The 11,957-nt window shown below is 59.4% G+C and overlaps 1 protein-coding gene across 1 annotated transcript; it reads left to right on the top strand.

The window, feature by feature from the left end:
- Nucleotides 1–306: 306 nt before the first annotated feature.
- Nucleotides 307–10,418, top strand: GRIN2C (glutamate ionotropic receptor NMDA type subunit 2C). The gene is made up of 12 exons (XM_041486584.1): nt 307–791; nt 2,284–2,879; nt 3,347–3,461; nt 4,020–4,231; nt 4,350–4,518; nt 4,872–5,025; nt 6,312–6,437; nt 6,523–6,752; nt 6,959–7,119; nt 7,669–7,856; nt 8,380–8,612; nt 9,009–10,418. Exons 1-12 carry the CDS (start codon nt 339–341, stop codon nt 10,416–10,418), a joined length of 4,047 nt encoding a protein of 1,348 aa, XP_041342518.1. The 5' UTR covers nt 307–338.
- Nucleotides 10,419–11,957: the final 1,539 nt, after the last annotated feature.

Genomic DNA, 11,957 nt, shown 5'->3' on the forward strand with positions numbered 1-11,957 from the left:
GCTGAAGGGATGATATGGACCAGTGTAGCAGTGGTGGCTTTTGGATGGGGTGGGAGGGCAGTGGGAGGGAGATGGTGATGCTGAGGTGAGGACAGGGTGGTGGTGGGAAACAGGGACTGGCTGTGAAGGGTTGGTGGTAGATAAGACTGGAACAAGTGACACAGCACTGAGGTGTACAGTGGGTGGTGAGTACAACCCTGTGGTCATTCCTTCACCACATCCAGTGCCCAAAGCACGGAAGGTCCCCTCGTTCCCTGGGGTCTACCCTCAATGGTGACGCCGCAGGGCAGTGGGGAGGGCGGGGGCGAGCGGGGCTGGGGGTCCTGGTGTGCAGCTGGATGCGAGGGGCTGTGTCCTGTGCTGGCAGGGACACGCTGGTGGACATGGGCAGAGCGCCGGCGCACGCTCTGCTACTGTCGATGGTGCTGGGCTGCTCGGCTGCCTTCACGGACATCCTGCTGCCGGGCCCCGAGGAGCCGGTGGTCAACGTGGCCGTGGTGTTTGGGGGCACGTCCTACCCTCTGCACATCCGCTCCCGCCTGAGCCCCCAGAGCTTCCTGGACATGCCCCTGGAGATCCATCCCATCACTGTTGTCGTCAACAACACCAACCCCAGCACCCTCCTCACCCAGATTTGCGACATCCTCGCCGGCCACAAGATCCACGGCATCGTCTTTGAAGACAACGTGGGCACGGAGGCCGTGGCCCAGATCCTTGACTTCATCTCCTCCCAGACCCAGGTCCCCATCATCAGCATCAGTGGCGGGTCTGCAGTGGTCCTGACCCCAAAGGTGAGGTTCTCACTTACTGTTTCCAGGGGGGATGAGAGACATGAGGAACTGTTAGAGTGGCATAGGTAAGGGATGTGGGATGCTGGAGGGCAGAGGAACGGCTGGACTGCAGCCTTTGGGATCAGGGCCAGGAATGGTGGATCAGTGGCTGTGGCAGTGTGGCCAGCAGGGGTGGTGGGACATGGTGGGGACTTCAAGGAGGGGCCCCGTTAATGGGGTGTGGGAGAGGACCTCAGTGCCCAGTGGAAGGGCCTTCCCCGGTGTGCTGCTTCCTGTGCCCACCACGGGATGCTGGGGCAGTGGCAGAGTTATCACAACCTTGTCTTCCTCCTGCCCTGCTGGGGCTGGATCCAGCCCTGCAATGGCTGTGTGGGCAGCATGAAGAAGCCTTGCTCAGCTGTGGCGGTGATCTCAGGTGCACCACGGCTGACACAGGATTTCTGCCTTCTCTGCTGCTCACTGGCATCTCTGCTCCTCACTGTCAGTTAACTGTACCCTGCCTGCTGGGAGCTGCCGGTGTCAGGGAGAGCTGGAGCCAGGCTGGAGGGTCCTGGGTGTGGAGATTTGGGTTATCTCCTCAGCCTGCCCGGCCTGGGTGCTGGAGGGGTTTCAGTGCTTGCTCTTTCCTGTGGCCGGAGATCCTGCCCTTCTTGAGGGAACAGATTTTGTGCTTTTCTTGCATAGTGATTTGGGGTCCAATCCCCCTGGATTGCAGCCCCACAGCCCTGTCTGTCCTCACTGGTGCTCATGGAGCACCTCGAGCGCGTTGTGGGAGGGTGGCAGTGGGCGCAGTGGGCTCTGGTTGGTGCAGTGGACTCAGGTGGGTGTAGAGGGCTCAGATGGAGCCCGGAGCAATGGAAAAATGTCCATGGCTTTGCTGTCCAGGTGATTTTCTGCAGCTTTCTCCAGGAGTTGTGTATTTCGGGATCGGTGGAGGGATCTGTCTCCTCCTCCCTGTCTGGGATTCTCTGGGGCTCACCCCAGACTACTTCTCTGGAGGTGGGGAGGGCCTGGGTGGCAAAACCTGCACGTGACCTTTGGCAACTGCCATTCGCTGAATCATTTAAGACAGAATCAGACCAATTAAGGTTTGCTAATGAGAGGCCAGATGGCCAGGGAGGTGGAGCAGGAGGGAAGGAGCCACACAAGCTCTGGCTGCAGGTAGTGAGATGGAGCAGGGATGGGATTTATGCTCCTGGCAGAGCTTTCACCCACCTCCTTCTGATTTAAGGAGAAACTGATGATCTCCTTTGCAGGATGGAGAAATTTTTGGTCAATGTGCTAAGAAATGGCTGCAGGAATTGACCCTTTGCATGTGGTAAAATTCTTTGGAGCAGTATTAGTGTGGTTTTGGGTGTCTCGAGCCCATGGACAAACACTGGTTCATGGCAATCTTGAACTTTTCAAGATAGCAAATTCAAGGAGGCTTGCATGGCTGCATGAGACCTGGATCATGATGCCAGAGCAGCCCCTGATCCCTCTCCTCCCTCAGGAGCCCGGATCAGCTTTCCTGCAGTTGGGTGTCTCCATCGAGCAGCAAATCCAGGTGATCTTCAAGGTGCTGGAGGAATACGACTGGGGCTCCTTTGCTGTCATCACCAGCCTCTACCCAGGCTACAACATCTTCCTGGATGTCATCCGCTCCTTCACAGATGCCAGCTACTTTGGCTGGGAGCTGCAAGAGGTGCTCACCTTTGAGATGAGCCAGGAGCAGAGCAGCTCCAGGACGCAGCGGCTCTTGCGCCAGATTGATGCCCAGGTCCTCCTCGTTTACTGCTCCCGAGAGGAGGCCGAGTATCTCTTCTCCATGGCAGAACAAGCCGGGCTTGTGGGGCCAGGATACATCTGGATTGTGCCCAGCATGACAGTGGGCAACATGGAGGTGCCACCCTCCTCCTTCCCGGTCGGCCTCATCAGCGTGGTGACGGAGAGCTGGAAGCTGAGCCTGCGGCAGAAGGTGCGGGACGGCGTGGCCATCATTGCCATGGGGGCAGCCAGCTTCTTCCGTGCCCATGGCTACCTCCCAGAGGTGGGGCAGGACTGCTGGACCCCCACCAGGGCCACTGCCACCAACACAAGCTTCTACCGGTGAGGACTGGGGTGGGTGTGAAACGGGAGGAGTGGGGAAAAAGTGAGGGAAAGGGCAGGGGAGGAGGGGGATGGAGCTGGTGAGCAGCAAGGATGATGCTCACTGGGCATCTCCCCAGAGATGTCCCAGCATCTCCCTTGCCTTTTCCCATGTTTCTTGGCGACTCAGGACCCCTGGGGGTCTCAGGGGGGCTATCATAGCTCTGTGGCACCTCAGGTCTGCTTTGGCAGTCTGTGCATGCTCAGCCCTGCCGTGGGCCATCATCCTTGGTGCCTCCTTGCTAGAAGAGCTTTCTCCAGCTCCCCTCTGCCCCTTGCATGGGGGTTAAAGCTGGTCTCCAGTTCTCAGCCCCACATGTCTCCATGGGACCTGTGGCAGCCTGAGTGAAGGTGGAGGAGGAGGAGGAGGAAGGCTGCACAGTGCAGGGCCGCACAGCCAAGGGCTTACAGGCTCTGTGTCCCACCAGGCACCTTCTCAATGTGACATGGGAGCACAGGGACTTCTCCTTCAATGAAGGTGGCTACCTGGTCAAGCCCACCATGGTGGTGATCACGCTCAACCAGCACCGGCTCTGGGAGATGGTAGGAACCCCCAGACCCCTGAAATGGGCACACTGCGGGGTGGCTGGGCAGGGTGAGCCTGGGGCCATGCACAGGCTGGGGTCTCATCCTGGGGTGGGTTGTACCATGCAAAACCCGAATCTACCATGGCTGGTCCCAAAAGTACCCATGGTGCCATGGTGGGGGTTTGCAGCAATGATGAGCACCAAAGCTCTGGCAGGAGTTGTCAGTTTTCCTTGCAATTTGGCTGATAAGTTGAAAAAGAAGTCAGAAATGCAGATGCCCACTTCTGGAGAACAGCAGTCAAACACCTAGATCTGAAGCAAGATGCATGGAGGGGTTTTTTTTGTCATTTGAAAGTATTTTGGGTAAAGTTTGTCCAGGTTTGTGCTCACCTGAGTGTGAAGCTTGGGGCTCAGGAGGAAACACTTCACCCCACGGTCCAGGGGTGTGTGGGGAAAGGGATGCTGAGATGGGGCTCACAAGGAATAAGCCCCAAAGGTGGGAGGATGGATATGGGATCACGTGTGACCTCCAGAGCCTTTGCTGGGGTGACCATGTGCTCTCCCTTGGGGGCAGGTGGGCAAGTGGGAGAAAGGCATCATCCACATGAAGTACCCGGTGTGGCCCCGCTACGGCTCCTTCATGCAGCCTGTGGTTGACAACCGCCACCTGACAGTGGCCACGCTGGAGGAGAGACCCTTTGTCATCGTGGAGAACACGGACCCCAGCACGGGGGTCTGCGTGCGCAACACCGTGCCCTGCCGCAAGCAGACCAACTCCTCCCAGAGGTGAGCTCCAGGGACGTGGAGCTCGGCAAGTCTGGCCCCCACTCCCTTGGCAGGTGGTGGCCAGGGTGCTCAGAGCATCTCTGTTTGGTCCAACCCATCTTTCCTGGTGTGTTCCCAGTGGTGATGGCCTTGTGGATCCCTACACCAAGCTGTGCTGCAAAGGGTTCTGCATCGACATCCTGAAGAAGCTGGCCAAGGCAGTGAAGTTCTCCTACGACCTCTACCTGGTGACCAATGGCAAACACGGCAAGATCGTCCGTGGCGTCTGGAACGGCATGATTGGTGAGGTAGGGATGGGCACGGCTCAGACCCCGCTTCAGGGGCACCACTCCCCCCTGGAGGGCACCACTCCCCCCTGACCTGTGGCTTTCCTGGTGAAGATGAGACTTGTGGTGGGACTGTGGGCACAGGACAGCTTGGCATGAGCTCCTCCCTGGAGGAGTCATCAGATGAACACTTACAACCCTACAGCAGGTTGTGTCTGTGCCCCTGATCACTTAGGAAACTAATTTTTTTTTGTTTTTAAAAAGGCAGAAATTAAGGCTGGAAATGCTGGAGATGAAGAAATGCCTGGGGAAAGTGGTCTGGGTCCCTCTGCTTGTCCCTCTGCCCATCCCAAGCTCACCTGCCCCTTTTCCAGGTGTACTACAAGCGTGCAGACATGGCCATCGGCTCCCTCACCATCAATGAGGAGCGGTCTGAGATTGTGGATTTCTCCGTGCCCTTTGTGGAGACAGGCATCAGCGTCATGGTGGCCCGGAGTAACGGCACCGTGTCCCCCTCCGCTTTCCTGGGTGAGCCCTGTGTCCCTCTGTCTTTCTGCAGGTTCATCCCATACTTCCTACAAATGAAAATTGGAAATATTGTTCAGTTTTAACAACTTTCAAGGAAAAAAAGCCTAAGTCATAAGGGAAGGAGATTGTGCTGTCGGCTTTGGGGCTTCTTTCTTCCCTGCCTGAGTAATCCTTTTATTATGGAGATGGAGGCTGGAGACTGAGGCTGGGCTCAGTGGTTTTTTGTGTGGAGGAGGGAGGATGGGGACGTGGGAGGATTTGTCGGCTTGGAGCTCTGCTTTGGGGACCCATCTCTGCCACCAGAGCCAGTGGTTAAGCCAAGTGGGAAACCACCAGTGCTAAAAGTTTTATTTAATGAGTTTTACACCAGCAAAACTGCAGCCTAGGAAGGGGAGGATGGGCCAATGTCATCAGGAAATTCAGCTCAGGCAGGGCTCTCTGCACTCGGCAAGGGCACAGCAGCAATGTCCCAGCTCAGCTGGCACTGCGCTCTTGTGTGGGGAGGTACCAGGGATGCCATGGAAGCTGGGATCATCAGCCTGGGCACATCCTCCTCATCCTGTCCCCCCCACACCACGAAGCCTAGACTCCCACAGAAGCAGGGTCACCTTCACCACCCCAGGGACAGACGGAGCATCCTGCCCTGGTCTGGCAGGGTCGGGGTCTGCGGTCCCCATGTCCCTGTGTCTCCTGCCTCTGCGCTAGTGAGCCACATCCCCATCAGGGGAGGCCTCTCCTCCCTGACAGCGAAGGACGTGCTGATAAATGGATCTCGGTGGCCACACGTTGATGGCTCGGAAGCATCCCCAGTGCTCCTGCTGCTCCATCCCAGATCATCTTGGGCAGGCAGGGGCTCATTGCTTGTCGCCACTTACGGCGGGGGGGGCTCTCCCCAGGGCTAAGCAGGGCTGGGGGGCTGGTTCTGTGCCTCATGTGCAGGCACAGTCCTGTGGCCAGAACCATCATGGGGGACAGCCTGTGATCCCCTGGGAAACCCTCCTGCAGTGACCCTGGAGATGGATAGCATTTTGTAAAGATCTCCCTGTTAGTGAGAACCTGATTTTGTATAGGCAGGGAAGCATAGCTGCATCCCCTAGCTCTGTAGCAACCCCCTTCCCTTCTGATTCCCTGTGGAGCTGCTTGGCCATGGTGCTACCAATCTCCAACTCCTCCCCAAGGAGGGGCAATATTCAGGATGAGCCCCATCCATCCAGGAGGGCTCCTGGCAGTGCTCAAAGGACCAGGGGATGTCCTTGGAGGCTCACAAAGTTCTACTTGCTTTGCAGAGCCTTATAGCCCAGCTGTGTGGGTCATGATGTTTGTCATGTGCCTCACTGTGGTGGCCATCACCGTCTTCGTGTTTGAGTATTTCAGCCCCGTTGGCTACAACCAGAACCTCACCAGCGGCAAGAGTGAGTTGGGAAGGTGGGAGCTGGGAGGGGGAGACACATCCCTGGCTGGGCTGACAAATGTCCCCTCTGTTCCCTGTCTCTGCAGGGCCGGGAGGTCCCTCCTTCACCATCGGCAAGTCCGTGTGGTTGCTGTGGGCTCTGGTCTTCAACAACTCAGTCCCCATCGAGAACCCCAAGGGCACCACCAGCAAGATCATGGTGCTCATCTGGGCCTTCTTCGCTGTCATCTTCCTCGCCAGCTACACAGCCAACCTGGCTGCCTTCATGATCCAGGAGCAGTACATCGACACTGTGTCAGGGCTGAGTGACAGGAAGGTGATCATTGGGGTGGGAACCCTAAAAAATCCCTAAAAAAACCCCTTTTTGAAGTTACTGGCAGTGATGTGTGCGGAGCTACACATCACTGCCAGTTGTCTGGGCACGAGTGCATGAGTAGAGGGCTGGCTGGGGAGGGGGCATGCTGGAAACATGGAAAGACATGGGCACCATGTGATGCCACCCCCTGGGGCTCCCCACTGCAGTTCCAGAGGCCGCAGGAGCAGTATCCACCCTTCCGCTTCGGCACCGTCCCCAACGGCAGCACCGAGAGGAACATCCGCAGCAACTACCCCGACATGCACACCCACATGGTGAAGTACAACCAGCGCTCTGTGGAGGATGCCCTCACCAGCCTCAAAATGGGGTATGGCTCCCAGAGATGGGGTATGGCCCCCAGATGGGGTATGGCTCTCAGAGCTCCTCCAAATGACATACAGCATCCCCAAGTAACTGTGGCTCCCTGGAATAGGGTACAGGAGTTCCCAGATGGAGAAGGGATTTCTCAACTGGGGTACAACCCCCCAGAAGTTGGATGTGAGCCCCCCAGGCTGGGTACAGCTCTCCCAGACAGGGTATGTCTCTGCATCTTCCCCGGATGAAGTACAGGACCCCCAAACATGGCACAACCTGCAGATGGGATACAGCTTCATACAGCTTCCCTCAAAAGGGATGCAGCTCACCCCAGATGGGGCATGGCTCCCCCAGGTGGTACAACTCCCCCCAGGACTGTGTAATTCCCCTCCAAGTGTGGTTACAGCACTCCAGGATGGGTCAGGGACCCCAAGAGAATATAGAACCCCCTCCAGATGGGCTACAGCTTTCTGAAAGGGATAGAGCTTCCCAAATAGGCACAGCCCTCCCCCACTAACGGGCTTTCTGACCCCCCTCACCCTTCCTCCTGTTGGTGGGGCAGGAAGCTGGATGCCTTCATCTACGACGCAGCGGTGCTCAACTACATGGCAGGCAAGGACGAGGGCTGCAAGCTGGTGACCATCGGCAGCGGGAAGGTGTTTGCCACCACGGGCTACGGCATCGCCCTGCAGAAGGACTCGCGCTGGAAGCGGGCCATTGACCTGGCCCTGCTGCAGTTCCTGGGAGATGGTGGGTGTTTGCGTGAGCTCCTCCTTAGCCCTGTCCCCATCCTGCCCCACCCCTGCCCTGCAGACTAACCCAGGGAACAAGGCTTGGGTCCTCAAACCCTGTGCAGCCTTCACAGCTGACACCCTCATGGTAGGATGGCACTGAGGGACCTCACCAGCTCCTTTCAGGGGATATGAAATCCTCTGGATGTTGTGCGTGTCATTCCCTCTGGGGTTGTAAAATCCTGGAGATGGTTGTGCACAACATTTGAGGGTCCTGAGGAGAAGCCTGGGAAGAGGACAGTAAGCACAGCTGGCTGGCACGTGGGTGGGGAACAGAGCTGGGAGAGGACCCTGGAGAAGGACAAGTGACTGGTGGGATGCTCAGGCCAATGGAAGCAGCATTAGGTGATTCCACCTCCAGAGGCTCAGGGATCTCTTTATCCTTCTCCATCCACAGTAGGGTGGAAAGGAGCAGGGATGTGCTTGGGAAGATGATTCCCAGGGGTGGATTTTCAACCCCTGCACTGTCATGCATGTCCCAGGTGAGACTCAGAAGCTGGAGACCGTTTGGCTGTCAGGGATCTGCCAGAATGAGAAGAATGAGGTGATGAGCAGCAAGCTGGACATTGACAACATGGCTGGGGTTTTCTACATGCTGCTGGTGGCCATGGGGCTGAGCCTGCTGGTCTTCGCTTGGGAGCACCTCGTCTACTGGAAGCTGCGTCATTCCGTCCCCAAGTCCCACAAGCTTGACTTCCTCCTGGCCATCAGCAGGGTGAGGGATGCTGACAGGGGCTTTCGAGGGGCCCAAATGTCTTCCCATGGTGTCACAGAGATGGACACGGCTTGGTGGGCATTGTCCTTAGACCTGCATGGGAAGGACTGGAGGTGTTCTTGTTGATATGAGATCTTGGTGAGAAAAGCCAGCTTTTGGGGAAAGGGTTCAGTCCTGGGAATGATCCCACATCCTTATCAGCAACCCTGGGGAAAGGGGTGATAGAGAATAGTGTCACCCATGTTGACAAGTTCTGGGGATCCTGGGGAGGGAGGTGTCAGTTCTCTGAAGATACCTCAGACTCAGCAGCATGAATTCAGCTCAGCAGGGTGAGCTCAGGGGGCAGGACCCCACTGACCTTGCTGACGATGGGGGGGTCTCCATTTCTCCCCACAGGGCATCTACAGCTGCTTCAATGGGGTGCAGACCCTGTCAAGTCCCGGGCGGGCACCCACACCCGATGTCACTGCCAGCTCAGCCCAGGCTAATGTGCTGAAAATGCTGCAGGCGGCCAAAGAGATGGTGACAACGGCCAGCGTGGGCGGCTCACTGGAGCAGGCCACCCGCACCATTGAGGACTGGAGCAACCACAGTGAGCGCCTCCAGACCACCTTCTCCCTGAGGACACCCCAGCTCGTGGTGCAGAACAGCACCGGCGCACACCGCGGCCCCCCCTCCGGCCCGCACCCCGCCGAGAGGCTGGGGAGAGCCCACGCTCCCAAGGGCGCTCCCCTGGGGCTGCCGCTGCCCCAGCCCGTCCCCGTGGACTCCCGTCTGCACGGGGAGGAGAACTGGAGAGGGGAAAACGAGCACCCCCACCTGCTACACCCCCTGAAGTTTCGCGGTGGCTGTGTAGGGGATGAAGCTGTCACAGGTTTCCCCCACCTCCTGGTGAAGACTTCCCCAGGAGGGGATTATGGGGAGCAAATGCTGGTGGGGAACCATGTCGGGGCTCCCCTCCCGCCCCCCACGTTCCCCAGAGACCTCCCACCACCGGACATCTACAGGGAGCACAAGCGGCCGTCGGGACGGGGGGACCGGCTGCAAAACAACCCCTTGCTCCAGAGGGACGGGACACACGGGGGCTCAGGGACTCTGCCCCGGCTGCTCTCGGCAGCGGAGAAGAAGCGGGAGGTGGGCAGCGCCTTCCTGCCTCCATCCTGCCCTCGCGGAGCTTTCCCGAAAGTCACCAGGACTTGCAGAGCCAGGGGCGAGCCGGCGCGGCCGGAGGCGGCGGTGATGGAGCGGGAGAAGCTGAGCCGGTGGGCGAGCTCGGCCCGGGCGCCCGGGGAGCGCGGCGAGAAGCGGCGGCCGGCGGGGCTGCGGCGCTGCGGGGGCCCCCGCCCGGCCGCCCGCGCCGACGTGCCCGACCTCTTCCCCGAAGCCGAGGCCGGCTACGGCTGCGGCTCCCGCTGCCCGCAGGCCGCTGGCCGGCTGCCACCGCGCTCGCCCGTGACCAGGCTGCCGTCCTACCGGGAGGCTTGCCGGCAAAACCCTCGTGCCGCCTTCACCGTGCCGGCGTGCGCTCCCCACGCCTGCATGAACTCGTACTCCAACCTGCCCCTCTACGCGAGACACCTCTCGCGGGGGTCCGCCCCGCCCCGGGAGCACCCCGGGGTGCACCCCTGTGACCGGGGGTCCGGGCGCTGGGACGGCGCCTGCAGAGACTGTGGCAGGCGCGGGGAGCTGGCCTTGCTGCGGGCGGTGGCGGCGGACAGGAGGGACCCGCTGGTGGCCCGCGGGGTGGCGAGTCCCTGCGCCGGCGGGTCCTGGCGGCGGGTCTCCAGCCTGGAGTCGGAGGTGTGATGGGGGGACAGGGGGGTGTCCGCACCCCTCTGCCTGCCCTTTGCCCGGGTGTCCCCACGGGCCAGCCAGCGGCTCCCGGCCGGGCTCCGGCCTCCCGGCGTCCTGCACCGCCGGCAGCGGGATGCTCCAAGCGGCTCGGCCGGTCCCGGTGCGCTCTTTGGGGGAATCAGAGAAGCCTGACAAGGGCGGGTACGGGCTGGGTCGAGCTCTCCCTACAGGCGGGGCTGGCATCGGGGACGCCAAACGCACCGCCGCCGTTTCGCCGTCACGTTTTGGTTTCACTCAAGGGACTCGAAGCGCCATGTCTGGGTCATTAAAAAGACATTTTCAGCTGCCTGGGGACCCTTCTTCCATCCTCCGGGGCTGCCCTTGCATCATGGATTCCCATGAATATTCGTTGTCCTGTGCACCCCCTCCCCGTCCGTGTCTCGTTACTGCTGAGCCGCGCACAGGCTTGTCCCACCGGCGAGGGAAAGATGGAAAAGAAAAATGGCAACTGCTCCGAGGGTTTAATTAGGAGCCGCCAGCCTGTGCAGAGGCTGGAGCCGAGCACTGGAGCCCCCTGCTCAAGCTTTGGGGTGCCGGGCACCGATAGCCCTGAGCTCGGGTCAGTCAGTGATGCTGCAAACAGCAGCCTGGCAGGGATCTCCAGCTCGGCATAGCAGCCCCGGGAAGGTGTGCTGTGGGGAATGAGAAAGGGAAAAATTCCTCCCACCTTCCCAGGCTGATGGAGCCATAAATCAGGTGTGATAGATGAGCCGGGTTTAATTCTTCTCTTCATGTACGTCTGCCACAGCCCTTTCCCTGCCGGGCTGGGGCGCGACCAGGGGCGGCCGTGACTCACAGGAGCCTCAGGCAGGGGAGAGGGTCTTTGGGAAATGGGAACGGAGGCTCCGGGGCCTCGGGCTAAAGCCAGGGCTTTGCCGGGTGGTTCCAGCCCCATCCCAGAGCAGCACCACCAGAAATACACAGAGCTGCTGGCAGGCCCTCCCAGGGAGAGCCAACCCTCAGCCTCTCTTCCCAGCTTTGGCATCGCCTTCCTCCATGAATGTCTCCCCGGGAAGCTGCTCTAGAGCAGAGTTTCTTTTCTCTTTCCTTTCTTTTCCTTTTCCTTTTCCTTTTCCTTTTCCTTTTCCTTTTCCTTTTTATTAAAATACAGTTGTTGGGGGTTGCTGGCAGCCACCAAGCAGCTGGGGCCGGTAACAGTGAGGGAACATGTGGGGATTGGGAGTGAGAAAGCTAGCTCAGGAATGCCCTGGGAAAGTACCACTGTCTAAGTCAGGGAAAATTCATTCCTTTCCCAGGAACAATGGCAGGGACTGCTCTGGGACCAGCCCTGCCCCAGGGATGGCTGCAAATCCCCAAGGAGGTCCAGAAGGGCCCAGCCACGTGTGGTCCAGGCCCAAAAGCATCGGCAATATCTGTCTGTCCATCCATCTGTCCGTCAGTGCATCCACCCATCTGTCTGGGGTTAAATCCAGCCAGCCCCCCATCCCCCAGCCTGGCTGCCATCACACACTGGTGCTGGTGCTTTAATTC

The sequence above is a fragment of the Pyrgilauda ruficollis genome, unplaced genomic scaffold, assembly GCF_017590135.1.
Source record: "Pyrgilauda ruficollis isolate IOZ18807 unplaced genomic scaffold, ASM1759013v1 scaffold77, whole genome shotgun sequence".
NCBI classification, from domain to species: domain Eukaryota; kingdom Metazoa; phylum Chordata; class Aves; order Passeriformes; family Passeridae; genus Pyrgilauda; species Pyrgilauda ruficollis.